We start from the raw sequence: 24,238 nt of genomic DNA on the forward strand, positions 1-24,238 counted from the left end.
TAGTTGATAATAATACAAGTCTTTTGTTGTCAGATCTGTGCATATATATATATATATATATATATATATATATATATATATATATATATATATATATATATATATATATGTATATATCATTCATTTCAGATGAGCCTCTCCATATCTCCAAAATAAAGGATATTATAAGAGGAGCGCAGCTGCAGAAGAGTGCAGTTATTGAGACTTCATTTATCTTCCAAGAATATGGCCATGGCCATTGTATCAGGCCTAGAACTGCAAGTAAAAAAAAAAAAGAAAGAGAGAGAGAGAAAGCAAGAGGGAGATGATGATGATGATGATAAAATAGAAAAAAATAAAAAAGAGCCAAAGTATTTTTCCAGATTTTTATCCTCCCACGGTCAGAAGAGTGACTGTGAGGAAGTCTTGGCCAGGCCACCTACGCTCTTCACATCCTCTCATCTCTGCCGCTGTTTCTCCGACATTTGTTTATTCATTCGTCTGTTTTACAGACGTCCTGCGGCTGTTGTCCCTCTTTCCAGGTGTTTAAGGAACTGTCAAACTTTTGATGACTTCATTGAAAAAATATTATTTAATATTAAAAATATAATTTTGTTTGTCCTCTGTTCTGCATAACATTTAAATAAGCAATTGCAATATGGTCAAGTACTGGAAAATTACAAGACAGTACAGTAAGTTTTTTGTTTTAAATATTATTTGTTTGTTTGTTTGTTTGTTAATGAATTATTAATTATTATTATTATTATTAGTGTGTGTCTATTGTGCGTATTGTGTGTGTGTTGTACTTGATGGCCAAAACTGAGAATTATACAAGAAACATTTGCAAGGTACTGTAGTATTGAATACTTTGTGACTACTATTCAAAGCATTACTCCGGATAGAAAGTCAGTACTCAATCTCTGATTGGCGTGTGTGTCAAAAAGACACCTGATGTGTCCTGCAATTTGGTGCCTGAAATAGAATTCATTTTATTTCCATATTCTTGTGATTTTGTAGCAGGTGTAATTAAATTTGCTGTATGTGCTTTGCTTACTGTGCAGTATATGCCCAATAGAAACAGGAAAAGAACATATTTCTTAAACATTGACATGAAAAATATGGTAATTTCTCAAGTTATCTACTATTATCAGGGACGTATCTTGCAGAAAAATGAAATTCCAAACCTAGAAAAGTGACTTATTTTTCAGTGAATGTAATAATCCTAAGAGCCCCTTTTTCCCTGTGTCATTGTGCTGAAGCGCTACGTATGCTAACACTATTAAATCACCTCAGATGTCTAAGTGATTCAATCTTATTCACTGTGGACAAGTGAATTGAATTCCCCTAAAGTGCCAGTCTAGATCCTGTCTATGTGTGATGGGTTGCTAGGTTGCAGAGAGAGTTCGGAATATCTCCAGCGCTGTGGTGTGTGTGTGTGTGTGTGTGTGTGTGTGTGTGTGTGTGTGTGTGTGTGTGTGTGTGTGTGTGTGTGTGTGAGTGAGAGAGAGAGAGAGAGAGAAATGGCTTCTCATTGAAAACTTTCTTGCGAAGGTTGACTTAATGGGTTATCGATATCAGGACACATCACACTGATGATGTTTCGGATCTAAAGAGCTGACCGCTTAAATAGAAGCAAATTTTATATGATTTACTGAAGGCTACACATATGGTGCACATACGGGCCGGAAATTCTCAATGTCCAAGTGTTTCTAATTGCAAATCACAATATTATGAGCTACATTCCTAGTAATTAATGAATTAAAAAAAAAAAAAGTTAGCTTGTCTATTTCATGTTAACAGACGGCATGACAAATTATGGACTCTGTGAAACATTGTGACATCTGTTTGATTTTTTTCTGCATACTGTATGTTTGTGAATGTATTTAATATTTTTCTGACTATAGTATAAGACTGTATACACATACTCATAACCATTGGCCACTACAAAATAAGAAACTGTAGTAGTGCTCTTGGCCTTCCCTCTTCTAAACATCATGTCGTTCCCTGCTCTTGGCCCTGTCCTGTCAGAGACGCTCTATAGCACAGTGGTGCTTAGCAACCCTGACTTTCTGACCTGCTTTCCCGCTCAGCCTCAGCCACTTCTGCACAAATGGCCGCTGGCTCTCCATCTCTCCGGCTCGTCTAACTGATCAAGGACCGGAGTTAGGAGTGCCAGGCCACACCAGCGTGCCCATCTTTGATTCGGTTAGTTTATTATGCTCTCCTGAGAGGCCGGCTGTTTCAGCACAGCGTGACAGTGCCCTCCAGGTCAGGTATAAGAATAACAATGGGGTGCCTCTTTCCATCCTCCTCAAAGGCGGGGTCTGGATTGTTCTATTAGCATTCTTAATTGTGGCCATGCAAATAGTCTGAGTGGAAGATGTGGAGAGTGAGCATTTATTTATTTATTATGAACTTGTAAAGGGATGGTTCACCCCAAATTGAAATTCTGTCATTATTTACTCCCTTCATCTTGTTCAGTGGATGGGGACCAGGAGCTGTTCATTATATTCCATGTCTTCTTAAGTGATAGCTCTGTGTGGTGATAGCCTGAAACAGCCTGAAATTTACATGAACTCTCCCACTGAGAATATGACAGATGTTGTCACCATTCACTTGTATGGAAAAGAGAAGTATGAACATCTTGCTATAATTTTTTTCTTTTTCTATTCAGACTTTTACTGTCTGTATGTGTGTTTGCCTGAATACTGTTTGTTGGATATTACATCCATCTTAAAAGGAATGTTTACCCAAAAAAGCAAATTCTGTTGGTTTTTAACTCACCTTCATGTTGTTTCCAAACCTGCATAACTTTCTTTACTTTGTGAAACAAAAAAGGAGATATTTTAAAGACTGCTGGGGACCAAAAAACATTGGAGCCCATTGACTTGAAAAGATGTCGGTAATTTCATAGACTATTGAAACGGCAGCAGCAAGGCTCTATTACCCAGGGACTCTTAATCACGGCAGGTCCCATAAGTAAAAGCCCTTATCATGTGCGAGGAACAGCACGGCGAGTGCCTCAAAGATAGAGTGGAGAGAAGCAGACATGCTCACTCTAATTCCCTTTGACAGTCAGGGGCCTGTTTGCTACCTGGTTAAGCCCCGGCTTTTTCATTTTGTCTTTGGTATAAACTGACAAAAGGGAATATCGCAGTGTACAGCTGAAGGAAAGTGGAGAGCTCTTTACTCGTGATTGACAGCTCTTGTCAGTCAGTAAGAGGCACCTGCTTAGGCCCTGGCGGAGTGCGTCCTTCAAGCTGAGGCGCAGAGGTGTTGTTGTAATTATCTGGGAAAAAAGGAAACACAATTAACAGTGAGCATTTAGCAGTGAGAGATTATTTACTGAGGCCTGTCCAACAGAGGCTGACGCAGTCTAGAGAGATCTGGGCTGTCCATCAAGTCGGGATGTCCAACTGGACCAATCCAATTAAAGCCAAGATGATTCCACAAACCAGCCCTTTCTTTCCTATAATGAAATTCCTTCAGATGATAATTGGCCAATATTGTAATTTCCTCTGAGCATGAGTGTGTCGAAATAGTTTTTAGATTGAGATCTTATCCATCTTGAGTCAAAAATAACACCACTGCTATTGTGTGTGTGTCCTCAAAGACTGCCTGTCTGAATCCTTGGTCTAGAGCCATCTACATGGGAGGTGGGTTATTCAGAGGCCACAGGCATGGAGCTTCAGATTGAGTCATTGAAGGAGTAACAAAAGCCATGAAGGCTTGCGACTGAAACAGGGATCTGTCAGCGCTTCTCTGCCCCAACACTGAACACAGACCCTCCAGGCAGTACGGGGCGAAGCAAAAAGAGGCACTGCGATGAGCTACAGAACAGCCCTTTCACTCCAGAGAAGGGGAATCAAATGAGAGACTGGGTGTGGGGTCCGCAGGTCAGCGAGCAGGTGGGCGCGAAAGGGAGAGGGGGAAGAACGGGCGGCGGAGCGGGCCGTCACATCTGGGCCAGATTAGAAAGGTAAAACAACCGAGTCTGAAAGTAAAAGGGAGGCATGTGTGAGGATGTGAAAGACAGATCTGCTTCTAAAGTGAGACCAGGTTAGCGAGGCAGCAGGGGGCCCAGATGAAAGTGATTAAGCGCCTGGCTTTGAGAAGCAGGTGCCCCTCTGCTGGAGAGAGCTTCCCCTACACGTCGAACCACAGACTGACAATGTTTACACTACCTACCGTCATGCTGCTCTATGACTCACTGACAGACAACCTGGAAAATGATCAGCATCAAAGCTTTTGCTTCACTTTATATCATCTATCTTGAACAGCATAACAAACCACAGCATTTTGGACTTGATTCAAATGGCTTGAATTATAATTATTGCAACACTGTTTCTACAAATTGAAGTTACATATTAAAATGTAAAATTATGACAATTATGTTTTATTAAAATTTAAACTAATAATACTGTTGTCTAGTATCTAACATTTTATTCTTATTATTATGCACATGAATAATTAAAAAATGCTAATGGTCTGTTTTTAAAACATTTAAAAAAAACATCTGAAATTATTGCTTGATTTATTATATGTGGCAAGTAGTTTGTACAATATCGTATGCACCAGGCATAAAACGTAACATTTTATTATACTGTTCTGTTTAGTTGGTTTGAGATATGAATTAGTGAAGCTACATTTCATGATTGTGTTTGTTTTAACCTGTGTTGTTCTGACTTTATGAAACATGTCATGCCGGCTATTCAATTATTGAAAGTGGATTACCTCATTGCACTTTACCTCATCAATTAATTGTTCAAGAGTTATTTGAAACTATCGTGCAGTGAGATTTCTTGGCCAGTTGATTTAATGTCCTCGGCTCGCCCTTTCTCAACTCAGACCACAGTGCAGAGAGAAACAATTCCTCCAGCAGCCAATGAAAACAGTGTTCTGAATACTCCCATAATTCCTCATGGCTCTATAACATTCACTGTCTACCATCTTCTTGTCCTCCCTGGTTTCCCCAGCTACGATTGACACATTTGATAATTGATTCATCGCTACATTAACTAATGCGGTAATCAATTATTCCAACAGTTTTTTGGTGGAGAAACAAAGGCATATTAAAAAGGCATTTATGTCAGCCGCTAGGTTCTAAAATGTTTTGGGTGCAATGTGAGCTTCGTCTGATGATAAGCGCTTCTAGCATTTTTCCCATTTCTCTCTCCTCTTTGCCCATTCGGGTGCTAACTTGGTTAGGCAGCACAATGAAGTGGAAAGTTTCCCTGGTTCTCTTTTCCCGTTTTGCTGAATTTCATTGCACCATTTATTCCAACATGACAAGAGTAGCTCTGTGGGGCAGCATTTGTTTCCATGCATCTGTTGGCTGGTGAGTGGGAAGAGCCCTGGCTAGGCTTGAAGGCCAGCATGTAGGAGTCAGCCGCTACACAAACTTACATATAGAGGCTATGCAAAGCAGCCTAAGCAAATCTTTTTTGAATTTCAGAAATTTTAAATTTTCCCTGGAATTTTTGTTGGTGTTGGTAGACAAGTGCAAGGTTTCTGAAATATACTTGAAGGCCTATATTACACTCAGTACTTCAAAATTTGCTCATCTTAAAAGCAGTTACGCCGTTCTCTGAAATACTTGATTGTGATTGGTGAGTCGTTGCTTTTAGCTGTCAGGTATTTCCCACCATGGCAACTCCGCATGAAACTGGCGCTATACGTTAATGTCTCTTGTGACACGCTGTTCCTAACCAGAGGGGACGCGACACAGTCATAATAAATAAACACTCATGTACACTGTTTAGCTGTGTTGGTGACTTTAATAGTGATAATGAAAAAGACAATGGATAATTCACCTCATACCTTGATAATAATAATAACTAAGAAGGTGAACTGTTTGTGAACAAACAAGTGTTTACAAGTTGTTAAAATTATAAACAAGTTTATCATTTGAATAATGTTAAAATGTTTTTTTATATATATAATTTCATTGTGTACTGGTACATTTTGCCAAGGGCAAGACAGAGGTGTGCTTGCAAGAGAGAGCCCGCCCACATGCTCTTCTGATTGGCTACGATAAACGCAACTGTGTCAGTTTTTCGATTAGTGAAAAGACTCTTCTCGCAATTGCAAAACCACAGATCGCTGGAACCTTCTCGCATGTTCCACGTTTTATAAGAAAAGGGAATCTTCTCGCATCATGTTTTATAAGAAAAGATTTCAAACCACAGATTCATTCTCGTTTCATACAAACGCAACTGCTTCACTTATTCAATTATAGAAAATAACAAAATTTTTCATCTTTTCGATTAGCTAAAAGAACCTTAGGCATTAAGACATGTAATGTGTGCAGTGTTGCTCTTTTTGTGTTGCAAAGCAGTGGACTGAGTGGAGTCTGGAGTATAAACACCGTGGGCTGATTGATTTTGTAGGCGTTAAGACATATGTGACCATGGACAAGGTGCCACAAAACCGGAAGTCCAGGTGTCAAGTCCCACATCAGGGATGGGTCTGGTGCCAGTGTCAGTTTTTTTTTCAAAACTGAGATTTTTGATACATTGTCTGAAAGTTTTGAATAAATAAGCTTTCCATGAAACACCCCAATAGCATGGTTTGTTAGAATAGGGACAATGTTTGGCCGCGCAGTATACAACTATTGAAAAATCTGTATTAAAAACACTTTTCTTTTATTGGTCGAAAAAATCTAAATTTTGAGATAAATTTTGGGTTTAAAGCTGTATGACCAAATCATATTACTAAAACATGACCTGAATATATTTCAGGTGTGCAATGTCTAAAATATAGGAAGTTTAATTTTTATTAAATCATTAAAAATTTTATAACACAATCCAACTATTTTGAGTTCTGATATTAAAAAATGAGAAAATGCATCCTTTAAAGTTGAGCAAAGGAAGTCCTTAGCAATGCATGTTACTAATCAAAAATTAAGTTTTGATATATTTATGGTAGGTAAATTTACAAAATATCTTCATGGAACATGATCTTTACTTTATATCCTAATGATTTTTGGCATAAAAGAAAAATCTATGATTTTGACCCAAAAAATGCATTTTTGGCTATTGCTACAAGTATACCTATACCTGTCTGGTTTTGTTGTCCAGGGTCACATACAGTATACAAGTTTAGTCTATAAAATCATTTCAACCTACAATACATTTATCATGTCCACATTTTGTGACTATCCTTAATTTAGCAGTTTTCTGACTATACACTAACCCTTTACATTAAAGGTTGAGGAGATAAAACATATGCTGACAAGATGTATTCAGTAAAATGCAGTGGCTTGTTTAAAACTCTTTTTTTTCATTCTATGTTACTGTGGTTTCTAAAGACTGAACAACTTCTCACAGTTTGAGATCTGTTAAATTAAATTTCTGTCATTCAAGCCAAAAGCTTTAATTAATTCAAGTCATTATCATCATCAGACTGGACCGAGTACCTTCTTCTGATTATTCCATTGCGAACAGATTAGAGTTCATTATGTCTTGCGAACAGCTCTGCCTGTAGGTACCAATATAGTGTTAGTCTTGCCATGGAGGACTCATAAATAGCTAGCTTAATTACAATTTCACACAAATCAAATGAAAGAATGAAGGAATCAATAAATCAGTAGATCTCTGGGTAGGCGTCTGGGCAGACCTTATTCCTTTATTTGTTTTCTCTTTTTACCACTCCTCTCCTCGTCAGTGGGGAGCAGGAATCCCAAATTATTCTCAGGGTTATGGGGCACACTGCCCTGGAGCCCCTCACCCCATAGCGGAGGTAACGTATTCAATGGCCTGGGGCGAGAGTGAGCCCTGCTGCATACTGATGGGTGAGCAGCGGAGGCAGTGATTGGTGCAGTGGAGGAGAGGGGAGAGAAGGGCAAGCACAGGGAGATGATGGCTTTGTTTCCCTCTGTCTGTCTCACGCCTAGACTCCTCCCCGTCCTGCCATCATCCACCCCATACCCCTCTGACACACACTCACATGCTTCTGTCCATCAAAATTCTTAAAGAGGTACTTCACCCAAATATTAAAATACAGCCATTATTTACTCACCCTCATATCGTTGTTACAATACAAAGCTGTTCTTGAATGGAACACAAAGGAAAATGTCTGAGCTTTTTTTGGCCAGACAATCAAAGTGGATGGGACCTGGGAAAAAGCTTTGGCAAACATTTACTTTCAATTTAGGGAAAAGAGCAGCTTTAAAATTCCCCAAAATAGCAGCTTCTGTGTTCCATGCATGAAAGAAAATCATACTGATTTTAAATTCAACTATAATGAGGAATGACATTTGAGATTTTTTTTTTTCTTGAACTATTCCTTTAGGATAGTAAAAAGTATTTGCTGTCAGATGATGCACTTGGTAGACATTCTCGAAAGGCAGAATATGAACAAATCATGGAAGGTATCTATCGTCATGCTAGTCTCACTGAGAGACAACCTGGAAAATGATCGGTTTCTTCAAAGTTTGGTTGAAATCATTTTTCTTGAAGAACCAAATGTTTATTCCAACCTTAAAGGAAGGAAGATGACATCTATGTGAGTTTTGGACGTTTTATTCAATACGATTTTTATTAGAAGCACTAAATCATCTGACTTTTCATTGTACATTTTCTACCAGGCTTACAAAGAATATAGCAACCGTCAGAATTTCCACAAAAATGGAAACACTTCATACATTGTAAAAAAAAAATACACACACACACACACACACACACACACACACACACACACACACACATTTATCCATTCATTTTAACAAATGTTTAAATCATTTAAATTCTAATTTATTTTCATATGCAACAAGCAATGAAAAAATGGTGTTGTTAAGTACAGTTATGTATATAGCATGTTTTGTACTAACATAAATTTTCCACTATTCTTCTTTTTCCTTGCAGTTCTGAAGAGGGACAGGTGTGTTTGTAATCCAGGAATTATCATTTAACTACACGGTCACAGTGCACAGCGCAGCTGTAACATAGGCGGAAAGTAGAAAAATATAACCACATGAGCCTCCACAGCTTGTCAAAGCTAAAGACGAGAAACTAACAATGGCTTTAGTTTGCCGGCTAATTGGGCCCTGGTGGCTGACACCGTAGACTCATGAGCAAAACAAACATCATTTCAATATCTCCACAACTGGACCCTTTAAAGCATGATCACAGAGCAAAGTGGTTCCAATGCAAGAGCACATCTAATTAATCCGAGTCAGGAGCTTTAAATGAAGTTAAATCCTTTTTTTAACATCAATGGTGTGTTCAATTACGATGTGTGCAGTGGCATGCTTTAGATCTAGAGGACAGTTCATGTGGCTGTAATTAGCAGGCCTTGTTAATGAAAGAGGAGGCAAAGCATGCCCACAGATTGACTGTACTATCAGTGGCAGTGGGCAGTGACCTTTGGAAACCTCAGTCTCCAATTATAATTGATATGTAGGGTGATTTCAATAACTCATTTTCATTTTAAAACACAGAAGTATTTTCACAGTAAGGGAAGACAAATGTAACAATTATTTTCACCAGAGATAAGACAGGAAGTGAGACCAAACCTTACAGTAATTGGTGACCGTGAATGCATGTTTTTATATAATTGTCAAAAGGAGGAGGGGGGGGGGGGGTGTCACAGAATATGCTTTGCATGAAACTTTCCATAAATTAGTATATATTACATTGAAAAAAAGTGATAACTGGCAAATGTTTTTACATGATCTAACCCATAAAAATGTTGACAATTTACAATAAAAGAATTGCAACATAAAGCACATACATTTTTAATGTAACCAATTTTTCTTTTTTAACTAAAGAATTAGCCCTGTTTCATACAGCATACAAAAGCACTATATTAAATATTTTCAAGTTTTGTAAAACAAGTTAAACAGAAAAATAACCACACAAACAGCACTTTCCGACTGAATTTAAATAATTTAAGCAGTTTATTTTTGGGTTTCATTTGGTGTAGAATTTCTAATTTATGGCTGAAAATACTCACTTTATTTATTTTTTTGTAGTATTGAGCTGCAGTTCTGCTACGCAGTAGAATCGCCGTCAGTTTGAAAGCTCTAATGTCCCTTTTGCAGTTACACTGTTGCTTACAAACTGCTTGTACTGTGTTGCATGGACCAGATTGAATTGTAAAAAGCAATCAACCTGATTGTCTTTTTGTGCAAGCCTTTACTCGACCATCCTGTGATTTCACCCCTTCACTTTTGTGCACTGGCACATCCCAGAACACCAGATATACATATTCACCTGACTCCTATAGAACATGTCAAATAGAGGTGTCCTAATTGTGTCCTTGATGAAAGACTATTAATATTGAACACTTCTGCACTCACCTTTTTTTAACCGTGAGACAAAAAGCAGATCTCTGCTTATCTCTAATGATACCTGAATCCCTTGAGGTGAGAAGAGAAACTGCGAGTGGCTCTAGTAGATTCATCAAGCCAAATATTGTGTTCTTTCCTCTGGAGGCTGAGAGTCACATTGCATTATATCACTGTTAATTAAAATGAAATATGCGGTTAAATTATTCTGTGTATTGTTGCCTGACGGGGTGTGCGCACACTAAACGCCGACCATTGAAGCAACAACAGATAGCTAACAAAGGTGTCTTTCTCTCTTTTTTTCCATCCCCATATCTTCCTTTCTATCGTTTCACCAATTTCCACTTCCATGGCGCTCTGTTCTCAAGGTCGTTCCTCAAGGGTGCACAATGCAATTCAGTAATGGGATGGAGAAAAAGACATTTCCCATGTTTATTAAGCTACATTTTTTCTTGATTATTGTTATAATGTGTCACCGAGAGGGCTGTCCTATTCGATTAACATTGTTTAACATTTTCTTGCTTTGACGATAAAAGGAAAAGAAAAGGATGGCGAAAGCAAACACGCTCCTCGCAACCAGTTATCAGAGCTGAGAGCTTGTCGCAGAAGGGGTGACTTTGTTTTCGAGGCGGTCAGCGGCCCTCCTCATCGTCCTTTCATCTAAGCCTGGCCTTTCTGATCCAAGAGCCGATTCTGTCAGGGCCGCACCTGTAACGGAGGGACCTCTGGCCCCACGCTGCTCACGCGCCCGCCTGCCCTCAGACTCACACTCCGTATCTCAGCGGCACTCTTCGCCCCTGCCAGTGCCCCTGAGACTGGCCACCACCCCAGCTGTTAGCTACATTCTAATGCACTCTGAATAATATTAAAGCCAAATCAGTTGAATTTATTAATCCGGACAGGCCCCTAAGAGAGATGCTTTTAAAGGCCAGCGACTTAATTTAAGCTCTTAAAGGCTACCCTGGTGCACTTGATGTATTGTGAGAAATTACGGCTCAGTGTCAGTGAGTGTAATACGCCCACTGTATAAATAACATGCAAACTATGAGTTCGCAGAACAGAGGCAAGCACCCTCAGGCTCAATTGCAGTTGTGACTTTAAAATGTAATTAATATTTGTACCCGCTACTGACTGTAATCTTTGCTCTAATGTTGACTAGTCTTTGTTCATCTACATACATTGCTGACTGAAAGTACAGACAGGAGATGTGGGAATATCTTCAACAGGCTTAGCATGTAGGTTAAAGTTCTCAGTTGGTGCAGCCCACCCTGAGAAGAGTAAAAACAAACACTTTTGTCATTTGGATCTTATTAGTGTCTGATTCCAGGAAAGCCCTTCTCATTATTGGTGTCAGAACAGAGGCCTAACCTCGGGGATCTCAATACAGCGATGTTGAGCCCCTCAGCATCACGACGAGTCTCTGATGTGTTTTAGTTTTGACGTACTACTAAGGAAAACAAATCAAAAGTAAAGTAATGTGACATCTTTATGTTAACAAGAAGCTTTTGTTTATTGCTGGCTTATGAAGACTCTGCAGGAATACACGGGAGTTGAGGGAGGATCATTTCCCTTTTAACGAAAGCACCCGCATAACAATAATTGAGGACCGGGGCATCTTATTAAAATGAGATTTGGTTGGCATTGCTTCTGAAAGAGAAAGCGCCACCTGCAAAGGAAGTATTGCAGCACTCTTACTATTTGGCTTTTCAGTTTGACGCCTGCTTCGGGGCTGCATATCAGAAAAAAAAAAAAAAAAAAAAACAGGTTGTAGGGGTCCTTGCACACAGTCTGCCCATGGTGCTGCCTGAAGGACTACCATGGAAACACGGAGTGCGACAGGCTCTAGGGGGACTTTTCACAGCTGCAGGCACTTCCTTTCTGACAGGCTGATGAAGACATCAGCTTCATACCAAGCAAAACAATAACTACTGAAGGAGAAAAAGAGAGAGAGAATGATGCAAGCAGTGTTAACTGCTGTGTGGATGAGATGTTCATTAGTGAGTTTGGGGAAAATATTCAGGGACCATATTGCCTGTTTAGTAATCTATAGAGATTTGAGGTTTCAATCCCAGGAGACCGAGGCAAACTGATTTTTTTTTTTTTTAAACATGATTTTGTTTATTAGACAACACAGGAGGAGGAGGGGGAGGGGGGACAATGTATTAACATCTGATGATAATGACTTTTTAAAAAGGTATCGCCCTTGGTTTTGGAGGTTATTCCAACTCCAAATTTTCCTTTGATTATATCCTTGTTTTCATTAACCAGTTGGACAATAAGTAACAGCTGTTCTTGCGTTCTTGTTTTTTTATGTTTGCATGTATTGCTATCAGCCATGATTATTCTGCTCTGTTAATTAAAAGGCTGTTTATATGCATATTCACTAATTGTTTACAAGAAGCATACATGTAAGTGGCTGACAATTAGCTGAACATACTTTTTTAATTAGTGACACTTAGCCTGCATTTTAAAATCTTTATTTGAATGTGGAAACATTTTTATTTTTAAACCTTTATATATGGCAACATCGTGCTCTACAATATTTCTATGAATAAATCTCTATCAGCCAATCACTGTGTTTTTGCCGATATCCGATATTTTTCAACTCATTATGGCGATTGCCGATACTGATAGATTTCCTTTTGTTTGGAAACAACACCAAGTCTCTCCTATACAGAGATTATAAACAATTCATTTTGGTTAGTTTTTAACAAAATTTTACTTTTGAGAATTAAATAAACAATGAAGTTCTTTTATAATGAGAGTACATTGAAAGCTTTGATCCTTAACATTTTATTTCAATATTTAACATTTGTAGATGATCTAAAAGTAAAAGAGTTGTACAAATTCTGAAAATCTTTTAGAGCTCCTTGTATGTAAGGTTTTATAATCTGTTTGAAAAAAAAAAAACATTACACATTATTGAATAAATCTGTATACACTATATACAGTTATTTCATTTACAGGTGTCTTGTTTGTGAGTTTTATTCATGTAAGCTATACATTCTGACCTTTAAATCAAACCATACTCGTGATTTTAAGACATCAATTACTGCTTTATTTAATCAGAAACACAATCTTAATGTTATTTTTATATTCTATTTTAATTTTATTACAAGAAGGCCAACAGCGCCCCTTAAGTAAATACAAGCTAGCAACTGTTGACTTTATCGCACACCAGACGCTTCATTCTGTACTGTCATTCTCAAATTAAATGCTGAAAACAGTTATTCTATCATTCAGGAAAAAGTTTGCTTCAAGAATGACCACACTGCTGACGTGATCTTATCGCTATCACACACTGAGCACATTTGAGTTACTCGTCTTATCGGCAAGGCATATCGGCATAATTTTTCATATCGGGCCGATGCCGATATTTGCATTTTAAGCCATCATCAGCTGATTCTGATAATATCGTGCACCCCTAATAAAATCTTTTTAATACACCACGCCACAATGTCACAGGCCATACTTGACATAATTGTTTTCTGTTGGAACAATCTATTAAAAAAATATTCACAGTTTATGTTAGTGCTACATGTTAGAGGTTGTACTTATATTTAGTGCGTTCATTTTCGGCCCAGAATTTGACCTTTTTAAATGTCTGAAATATCAAATCATAAGATTTTCATCAAGGCAGTTTACCCAAAGACACTTGTCAACACAAGTTCTCGGAGATGAATGCTACGTCAGGCCTCTTTTTACGAGAGATTCCTATTGGCAGCCTCTCATTTCATCTGCTTTTTTGAGACAGTCTTGAATTTTTGACGACCACTGCTCTGCTCTGCTCCAGCACAAACACTTCACATCCACTTAGAGGCTCGCTTTCAAGTTTTGGTGCTAACCCGAGGACTAGCGCTTTTCCTGCAAGCATTGTTTAATTGGTTTCACCTCACGCAGACTTCTGATGGGGTCTCATTTACTGAGCTAAGGGACACTGGCCCTCCCCTCTTTGCTCTCCCTCTCCGTGCCCCCCCCAGAGGAGTCTGTGCAGGAGTTTGTGTGTGGGATTTCTCTCGTCAGAGTGTTGCAGGTCACCTCCACTCCCCCTCGCTTTGAATCGGACCCCCGGTGGCAGCTCCTGGGAGAGTGCCGTGATGTCTCTATCAGACTGTCAAAAGAGATAGCCCCGGGCTCCAGCAGGTCCCTGAGAGCCAATCAAACTCTTCACACTGCACCAACTGATGCTCTTTCACCAACACCAAACTGCAGAGGAGTGAAGGGCGAGTGAGAGAGACGGAGGGGGGCTGGCTGGGATGCTGAGCACTCCAATCAGTCTGAACAAACTCCCTGAGCTGGGGTCTTGGGCTCATCTGTGTGGCTACGGCTATTTTTACAAAGCATCCGCTCGGCTATTTACCTCGCACGCTAAATTATTGAGGGAGAGCAAGCGAGCGGATGACATCTGAGGAAGTTTCTTCTTTCTGTTCGGTTTTACATTTCTTTGAAATAAACTTTTTCCTGCTCGCTCTGATAAAGTTGTCTGTAAATCGAGGTGAAGGACAAAACTTAGCACTGTGAAAAAGATGCAAATGAACACAGCGCTCACTGTTAACTTTATTAATTTGTTAATAATCGCTTATTAATTTCAAATCAACGCTCTGAATGCCAACATTCAAGATGCACTACTTTGGAAATGTTGCTTTCTATAAAAATTACTCTCTGATAGCGGAGAGGCTGGAATATGTCTGTAATATGAATAAATAAGTTGATGAGGCAGGAAATCTCCATTTGCTCTACTTGAAGCCCCATCACTGGTGCTAACACTACAGAGTGATGGGTCTAGTAGAGAGCCATTAGGCACTGGAGGTGATTTTAATGAAAATGGGAGACGCTAAGTGCGGGAGATGGAGTGTATATACTCACTCACTCTCTCTCTTCCTCTCTCTCAATCTCCCTCCCTCTTTATGAGAGATAGGCTCTCTCATCTGGACCTTGTTATTGTCAGCGAACTACAAAAGCGGTGCATTAGCTGACTGCTCTGGACACACATAGACTTTGATGTTTTCCTCCAACAGTGACCAGCATCCTCTTCTGAAGTGTGGGCTGGATAATAATACTATGTGTATCTTTTTGAAAAATAACACAGAGTTAAGGACATGAGAGAAGAAAAACATTTATAAAGTCAAACTTTTTAGTCATCTTCATTTCATCTTTATCTGCTGCATAAATGTACAAAACACGGAAGATGCAGAGAAAAAACAAACAGCATACATAATTAAAATAACAATTCTTAACAGTAGGATGCATTTGCATGAATAAAAATGTTACATGGCATTAAAAACTGCTTGAATATTTTCCATAGTATAAACAAGTTTATCATAAATATATTTTTCCCTCATTTAAATATTCACTGCTGTAAACACAAGCAACAGGAAGCATGTATGTGCGCTGTTTTGTGGCTAATTTTTCGTTTGTTAAATGAACCAGAATGTGGTCTCTAAAAAGACATTAATATATGAAAAGGCTGCGTTGTATTTCATTGCATTTCAGCATGACCACATGCAGAGGCTGGTGAAGCCCGTCTTTACCTTCATATGCTCAGACACTGTGTGCATATGAGTTCGTGAGGGCCAAAGGTCCCGTCAGGAGGGGCCCCTCAGATACACACACACACACACACACACACACACAGTATCATACAGCCGATAAATACACATCAGTGGAAATGCGGATGGTTTAGCACAAGGGGGCTCCTCCTCCACTTGCACGGGGCATTATGACTTAAACAGACTGTGTCTTGAAACGCCGTCCATCCCTTTCATCCGACACGTCCGTCAGGTTTCAGCGCAAGCGTTTCTTCTTCGCTAGGCCCTGGTTGCCGAGCTCAGCTCTCAGCTCGCTGTACTGCACCTGTAAAAACAAACAGCTCTTTGGTCAGACGCAGGTAATCGGAGCTGAGGCCCGCTCACAGTAATGGCTCCCCTGAGGAGAGCCGGTGCAGGGGGAAAGCCAGGCGGGCGCGGCTGTAATGAATCATTTTTTAAACACAGGAGCAGAGGGGATTAATCACAAGGAGGAAAGATTTGAAAAGTCAAGGGTTCCGTACCAACACAGTGGTGACTACACCACCCCCACCTATAAGGGAACGATACCGGTTGAGGAGACCCGCTGTCTTGGGTCCTCACAAAACGAGGAGTTGCGAGCTGTGTCCTTCCTGAGAAAAGTTTGTTGGAGACTAATTATAGCAGCTTGTAGGCAGGAGTAAGTGCCTGTACGGCTCCGGCTGGGGCATTGCGGTTACAGATGATCACACACTTCCCTCGTTTCAGATGAACATGCTGTTTACTTTATTTAAAGCAGGGAGTGAACTTAGGTCGGAGGTGAAGGTCGTCATGATGAAAGTAGAGTTTCACTGAGGTTTGAGAAACTCATAACAGCTCATAACATATCCACGTACAACTATTTGACTGCAATTACACATATTCAGATCTGGCATTTAAAAAAATAAATACATCTTGTGTGCATTTAATGACAATTTGCTATATGACTACAAAGTCAGTCCTTCTTTTTCAAGTAATAATGTGATGATTCGGCATGTGAAAACTACACTTTTTAGCCCATGACTAATAAATGGGAGTATGTACCAAACTTCAGTTTCATTCCAGATTTCAATTACAAACTTGCTGGTCATTCAATACAAGTGGTCAACCAAGCTATTTAATATATTGTTGGACAGAACTGTTAAAGGACACAGTACATGAAAAAGTATTATAGCATCATATCGACATACAGCATCGAAAAATAATTATATACGGCACAAGGCTGATAGGACTCGAAAGCGTGGAGAATGCGTCCAAATGCTTTTCTTGTTTGTTTCTCCTCTAAACAATAACCTGGAGGTGTATCTGTAAGGTAGGGATGGCACACTAATTACCAGGCCCTGATTATGAGAATGGGAGATGGAGCACAAGGGAACAAAGAGACGCGGTAGCCTCAGAACATGAAACTGTCCTCAGAACTGACAGATGCTGCTTATTTTAGGACAGAGGGCCACTGTATGAAGTTCAGTTTTGAGGTTTTGCGTTTGAAGAACAGCACAGGCGCTAATTGCCAAGTCATTTTCGGAACCGTGAGACAGGAGTCAATTTGAACTTTTGTAACATGCTGTTTATTTGGTCAATCCATTTTTAGCATAATGATTTGGACATGTTAAACTTAACGGGGACAGTGAGGATTTGCATGCCTTTTTGGTCTTTACTGGTATGCTTAATGACCACTGTGCCGTTTTATTGGCATTTGGTTTTTTAAAAAGTTGCATTCAGGCTTTTTTTTCTGCTTAAGATCATTCCGTCTTCCCATTTTTGGTGTGTTCCATTTAAATGAACAGCAGGCAGTTCATCCAACCAAGAAAACATACTTCAAAAGGCTTAAAAACTCAGCAATGGTTTCCATCTTGTTTTGCCAACTTGCTGCTTCCACATGCCAAAACCAGTGTGTCATGCTGGCTTCATCCAACCACACAGACATATGTTAATGTAAAGTTGCAGAGGTTCATCCCAGGAGGTTCATCTGAGCCAATCACTAAAGCTCTCCAGTATCAGAGCAGGATAGGAAGCACTGACAAAAGTTAAATAGCTTTGTTGATGGAAAGAAGCATTCTACACAAAACGCTTTGTGACAGCAGGACCTGCTTTGTATCCCGACTTCAGAATCTCACTCAGGGTCCAAAATACGGCTGCACATCCGTGGGCTTATGATGCAACCCTGAATGACATATCAGCCATGGATAATGTTTCATCACATATGGTGCCCAGCAGGACAGCGTTGGCTCAACACTTCATTAATTGAGTCCTCCAACCTGATGTGACGGGGTCCGCCACACTGCCAGTGTGCAGACACCGACCCCTTAGCCAATCCCTGAACCCTCTACAGCACCCTTCTTTTATCACAGGCCGACAAAACTGATAATCAGGGACAAGGCTGAAGCGTTACGGCCGAGGATAGATCAGAGCAGACCCCATCCAGGCAGCTGAGTGACTCCATCAAGACATGCTGGGAAATAATTGGGCCAGGGGCTGCCTTTAAAGGCGTGAGTCCATTAATAATCAAACACAGCCAGAGGAAATATCCTGGGTAACACTTGGGAATTCTGTTAGAGCAAATAATGCAGACATCTTCAGGGAATTCCTTCCTTGTCTCTGTCCCTCCCTCTCTGTCTAAATGTAAAACTGGACCCTTACCTTTTGAACATCAGATGGCACCCTCTTGAGAAAATCCAGTATTTCATTATTGTCAATGGCATATGGGCTGAAAAACTTCTTGGTAAATTTTTTAACACCTGTGAAAACAAGCGTGCATTAATAAATAAAGTTATCTGCCGCACCTGCACGTATCTTACTGACAAAACAAACCTTGACCCAACAAATATTTGTCATTTTATCTGCTGTATGAAATTATTACTGCTATGTGATTACTTTTCTTCCAAACTTTCTATTTATCAGAGAATCCTGAATAAATATCACAGTTTCCACAATAATATTAACCAGCACAACTGTTTTCAACATTGGTGATAATAAAAAAGGTTTCTTGAGCACCAGATCAGCATATTAGAAATATTTCTGAAGGAAATGACACTGAAGACTGGAGTAATGGCTGCTGAAGACTGTAGTTTTCTATATTAAAATATTTTAAATTGTAGTAATATTTGTAATGCATTTTTATAAAATGCAGCCTAGGTAAGCATTAGAGACTTCTTTCAAAAACTAAAAAATAGTTAAAAGACTAAAAACTAAAAATAGACTAAAAGTCCCTTGCACACTTTAAAAGCAATCATCATGGGTGTGAAATCACAAATAGACATTAGGGGCATTAACACAGCAAAATAATGCCTTCTTTCTTTCTTTCTTACTGTACATAAGTCATGAAACTTTCACAAGTTTACAAAGCCTCAGTCAGGAGAGGTGCAGCTGGCCTCCTCAGCTAACAGTGGATCATGTTCATGATTCTGATCAGCTGTCATAAGTAGAGTTATGGAAATGGATCACTTTTTAAATAGCTTTCGTCAGGCATCAGTAAAGGAGTCGAGCTCAAAACTCAGAGACAGTAAAGTGTGACTCTCTCTAAAACACCTCTGCATGACTTCCATTTAAAGGAAAGTGGAGACAGCTTAACAGCAGCACTGGAGTATCACGCATGATTGGGTGAAAGGGCTACACATGGCGTCTCACTTACTTACCCCACACTAAAACTATGTACCGCAGTGGGATGTAGTACAAGGCAGCAGTCAACAGAAACAGAACCAGGCAGGCCAGGAACGACAAGAATGGTACTGACCAGTTGAATGTGCTGTCAGTGGAGACACAAGTCAAGTTAATTTACACACACAAATAACATTTGCATACTGTACAAATGTACTATATTTGAATATATGTACTTATTAACAGTTCAGGTTAACATACACCTTGCTACATCAGTTTTATTGCAAAATAGAATAAAAATCTAAGAACACATTATTAAAATAAAAGTCACAAAAATTTGGAGATTGAAGGTGTAATATTGCATGAAAAAGCAGCTGCAAGAATGAGGATTTTGAGGATTTAGATAAATTATATGTAAGGAAGGGATTTACCAACAAAGAAATCCTTGGTCTTTTGGTAAATCAGCACCAAGATATCATTAATATCCATCTCAAAGTTTTGACTGAATTGTCAAAACATTATAATTTATAAACATGATACTAAAACAGTATTTTTAATAGAAGGTTTGTAAAAAATTTAATGAATCTGAATCAACAAAAATCTTAACACAGTATATGTAAGCTTATGAGCATAACTGCATAAGTGAGCAACATAAGAGGTATAAAATACTCTGTTCTTACTTTTTCACTCTTTCCCCAATGCAAGCCACTTCATCTAAAGTGTTCTGAACTGTAAGCACAATTTCTTGGATCATGTGGATTTTTTCCATCAGTCCTTTTTTCTCTGATTCCTGAAGAGAAAGAAAAAAAAGACAGACTGATGAGGGAAGTCAGCTGCTAGAAGCCGACAAAGGAAGAGCAGTTTATTTCCAGAGTGCCATCACCAGTATTTCATCTAGTCAATGGCCTGTAATGAGCTCCTCAGATGTGAAAATGTGTCAGCCTATCCTCCAGAGCTGTCACGGATCTGGGAGTATTTCAGCATTCGTCAGGCGCAAACAATAAAGGTGCATCACAATCAAAGATTAAGCGGAGGAGCAAAAAGATGTAAAAATGGCAATCAGAGCATACAGTGAGAAAGGGACTCAGGAGTTTGAGAACGCAGACGGCATAAGATGCCAACTTGCGAGGTCGTCTCATCCGCGAGACTCTGCCGGGCAAGTCTTGGCTCGTTTCCTGGTGTGCAAGCTTTTTCGAGTACCAGATCTTGGCGTACGATAGCTATGAGTTGCCCACCTTATGGCAAAATTGAGTGCAGGGTTGAAATCATTGGATTTATCGGTTTCTGTTTCTGAGCTTGTGGGAGAAAGATCGCAATGTCTGAGTGGAATCCTGTTATACAAAGCAATGTTTTTACTCCGTGTAAGAGAGATGGGAAATCCCATTGTCTTTTTGTATTTGATGCATCACACAGTATTGGGTTGCAGTGTAATTCAGAGACATGTGCTAAATGGACTTTCGATGAGAAAAAAAAAAAGAAATTCTATTCCATTTTACTTAAAGAAGATTGCCAGGGTAATCTAACGTCCAAAGCAACATGATCACATCAGAGATTCCTCTGACATAAGAGCTCATAAGTATAGTTCTCCAAAGGGGGAAGAGAAGAAAGAAAAAGAGAGAGAAACAAGAAGCCCTCACATCAAAAGGAGAAAATAATGACAGTAGTAATGACGGAGTGAGAGAATAAATGAGAGTATGGGGGTTGGTGAGAAAGACAAATATATGTTATGTTTATCTAAGCAACGGTCCCCCAGACAGCGGCCCCGGTGAGTCGACCCCTGGGAATGCTCAGCCCAGACTCCCCACTGTCACTCTCCATTCAGTCCCAGACACAGAGAACCATAGGAAGCCATTCATGCCTCCACTCAGCACAGCCCCTCTACTGCAGCCGCGCACAGCATGTCCTAACATAGAGACTTCTATATCAATCAAGAGAAAATCAACATGCCTCCTGTTATGAGTCATTTAAAATCCCTGCTTTGAGAGGAATGTGTCAAAGGAGGATAAAGTGAAGAAGAAGATTTATTCTTTCAGTGTATTAACTGTGTTTGATATCAGCTCAAATGTCTTTAGTGTTTCTTTGCTTAATGAACAGTGTGACTCTCAGCCAACCGCAAGAAAAATGAACTTACAGTGCTCCCAAAAAATATTTGAACATTGAAGTCATATATTATATAACAAAATATCAAACCAAGTGGCATTTATTTTAAATAATCACAAAGTCTCTTTTCGAGGAAAATATTTGCTAACTTATTAAAATAATAATTATAATGAACAAGTATTTTTTTTTCTGGTCCTTTCTACAGCTCATAAGTGAGATAATAAACTTTGTTATTTGACAGAACAGATATTTCCCAGCCGGCATATCGACCTTCACCGTTGAAATAGGGTTGTAATAATGTCAGTTGTTGCTTTAACGTTGATTCCAACGTTTAATGCTGAATGGTTGAAATTTATATGTAAACTTATGAGCACAATTGAACTTGAGTGAAAGCATAAAGTTTTTACTTTCTCAGTCTTTCCCCAATGCAAGCTACATAATCTAAAGTGGTGTAAACTGTAAGATTATAAAATATCTGCTGGTTAAAAATACTAAATAGTGATGAGCTCCACATGTGGTTATTCTGCAAGGACACCTCAGAGACACTGACTTGATAAATTAATTTAAAAGGAACTTGGAAAAAAATTTAATTTTATGCACAAAACTGGAATATCGCATAAAACATCTGCGAATAAAGCACCGTCTACAAAATCATCACTTCCTGATAAACTGGCACTAAATATCCCTAGGAGAAGCCACTGAATATAATAATTTTCATATCTAATAAATTACTTGCGCTTCAGAGAGAGCAGACGTAACACAATAAATGTGGTCATTGTGGTGGATGCCTGCTGTTTTGGAACGCAAAAATGTAAGACTGTAATTATACAGAAATACTTTGATGACAGACTTTCCTCAGGCATTTTAGAATGACCAAAACAACATATAGATGCTGTGAACGAGATCAGTCCGCTGGTTAGTCAAGTTATCCCGTCTCAAAGTGTAAAGTCACATTACTTTTTCAATGCGCATGGTGGAATTTATTCGGTAAATGTGTTTCCATCGTAGTGTATGTAAATTTTTTCTTATCAGATAAAAGTTTATCAGTTGTGCGCATACGTTTTTTCTGCACATTTTTAGAATTTATGCGCATCTTGGCATTTCCATCCAGCATTTTTTTTATATGCGATAATCCAAAATGTGCATAAAAATAGGTGGATGGAAACATAGCTAGTGAAAGCATTCATAGAAGAACAATATACAAGTTCTCTGTGATTCATCTCCTTTAACCCCCTTGAAATCAAACATTCTTTTATCTGCCTCTGAGGTGGAAACAAATTTTTTAGCAGAAATAAACTATTCAAGCTACATGTCTACTGATTAGAAAACCTGTGTCAGATCATATTCTCAATTCAGATGAAATTGTCAAATAACTTTTTATGTTGGCTTAATAGGAAACAGATTGCACAAAGGCGAACAGAAAATGCAGTTTCACAGGGATGCTCGGCACAATCAAAATACTGCAAGTCAGGGTTCATTTAACATTCATGTAATTGGGTAAATGGCATCAAATTTGAATATTCATTCAAAGCTGGTGCAAATATTCACGACTCACTTATTCCACAATGGAATAACCAAAGGAACGCACCTAAATAAAACACCTGCGTTATTGGCCAAATGTGTTGCAAATGGGTTTGTTAAAGCTGACAACCACAGTACAAACAAGCACAGAACACTCAACACTCCCAAATTGATGTGTCACAGGATTGTGCACCCTGGAATACACAATGATTATGACATAAACACTCTGTCCTTGTGGTATGTGCTGAAGGTGATGCGTTAGATGTGAGGGGGGAGAGGGCTCACGTGTTAGGAGACCACCGTTAGTACCCTGGGGTGGAAGAAGGGGGTCAGCTCTCTGCCTGTCTAACCAAAGCATGGTACTCTTAGGTGACCTTGTGCCCAGGGCCAAGCGAACAGGGCCTCTTGGTCATATGGGACACACATGCAGCGGGTTGTTTTCTCTTCTATCCTCTTGTTTTCTGATGCCATTAAACCAGTGTCTGTGTGCTCAACACTATTGATACGGAAAGCCAAATGAAAGTTACATCGCAGCACGTGATTTGTAAATTTCCCTCTCTCCCCTAGGACAGATTCGTGCTCAAAGAGGAGATCTGTTGTGTATTATTTCTGCAGTAATGCGGCCTTTCCTATCGGCTTTCTTTAGCTTCATTCCATTGCATCTGTGTTGCTCGCTGCAGGTTGACATATTCACATCCTCCAGGGGAAAACACAGAAAAACGGCTGGTAATCGTAACCTTCTCAGAGGGGACACCGATCCTTCTCCAATCCCAAAACATTAGCTGCGATGACTTTGATAGGAAGTGTAAAGCTAGACAGTTTGATCTGCCTCCATGATACTGAAGTCAAAGTGAAAAAACAAAGCAGGACTTTGAAACAAGCCACCTTAAATTAGAGCTGACAACTTAAAATAAACATGGACATTTGGGTAATTAAATAAATGAAAGAAGATATTTAATCTACACAAGATGTGAAAGGGTGTAAAAACACGATATATCTCACTAGAAAAATTATGTTAATTCTAATACTCGTAATTATAATTAAATAATTAAAATAGTAATAAAATCAAAAATAAATAAATGCACAGGCAGTCCAAGAATGGACTTGCAAGGTCTATTTTTAACTGCTACAAATGTAATATTTCAGGCTAATTATATAAATAAAACAGTTTAAATTAAACTAATATAATTTTTATGACATTAACTTAATT

The 24,238-nt window shown here is 39.1% G+C and overlaps 1 protein-coding gene across 2 annotated transcripts in view; it reads right to left on the reverse strand.

Moving 5' to 3' along the window:
• Nucleotides 1-15,393: 15,393 nt before the first annotated feature.
• Nucleotides 15,394-24,238, reverse strand: part of LOC109054899 (multiple C2 and transmembrane domain-containing protein 2-like) — a 47,033-nt gene continuing 38,188 nt past the window's right edge. For both annotated transcript variants that reach the window (XM_042775192.1, XM_042775191.1), the window contains exons 20-23: nucleotides 20,088-20,197; nucleotides 19,446-19,555; nucleotides 18,451-18,548; nucleotides 15,394-16,120 (exon numbers count right to left, since the gene is read on the reverse strand). In XM_042775192.1, coding sequence (XP_042631126.1) covers nucleotides 16,052-16,120; nucleotides 18,451-18,548; nucleotides 19,446-19,555; nucleotides 20,088-20,197 — 387 coding nt within the window. In that variant the 3' untranslated portion in view covers nucleotides 15,394-16,051. The remainder of the gene's footprint in view (nucleotides 16,121-18,450; nucleotides 18,549-19,445; nucleotides 19,556-20,087; nucleotides 20,198-24,238) is intronic.

The sequence above is a fragment of the Cyprinus carpio genome, chromosome A18 (assembly GCF_018340385.1).
Source record: "Cyprinus carpio isolate SPL01 chromosome A18, ASM1834038v1, whole genome shotgun sequence".
Classification (NCBI taxonomy): domain Eukaryota; kingdom Metazoa; phylum Chordata; class Actinopteri; order Cypriniformes; family Cyprinidae; genus Cyprinus; species Cyprinus carpio.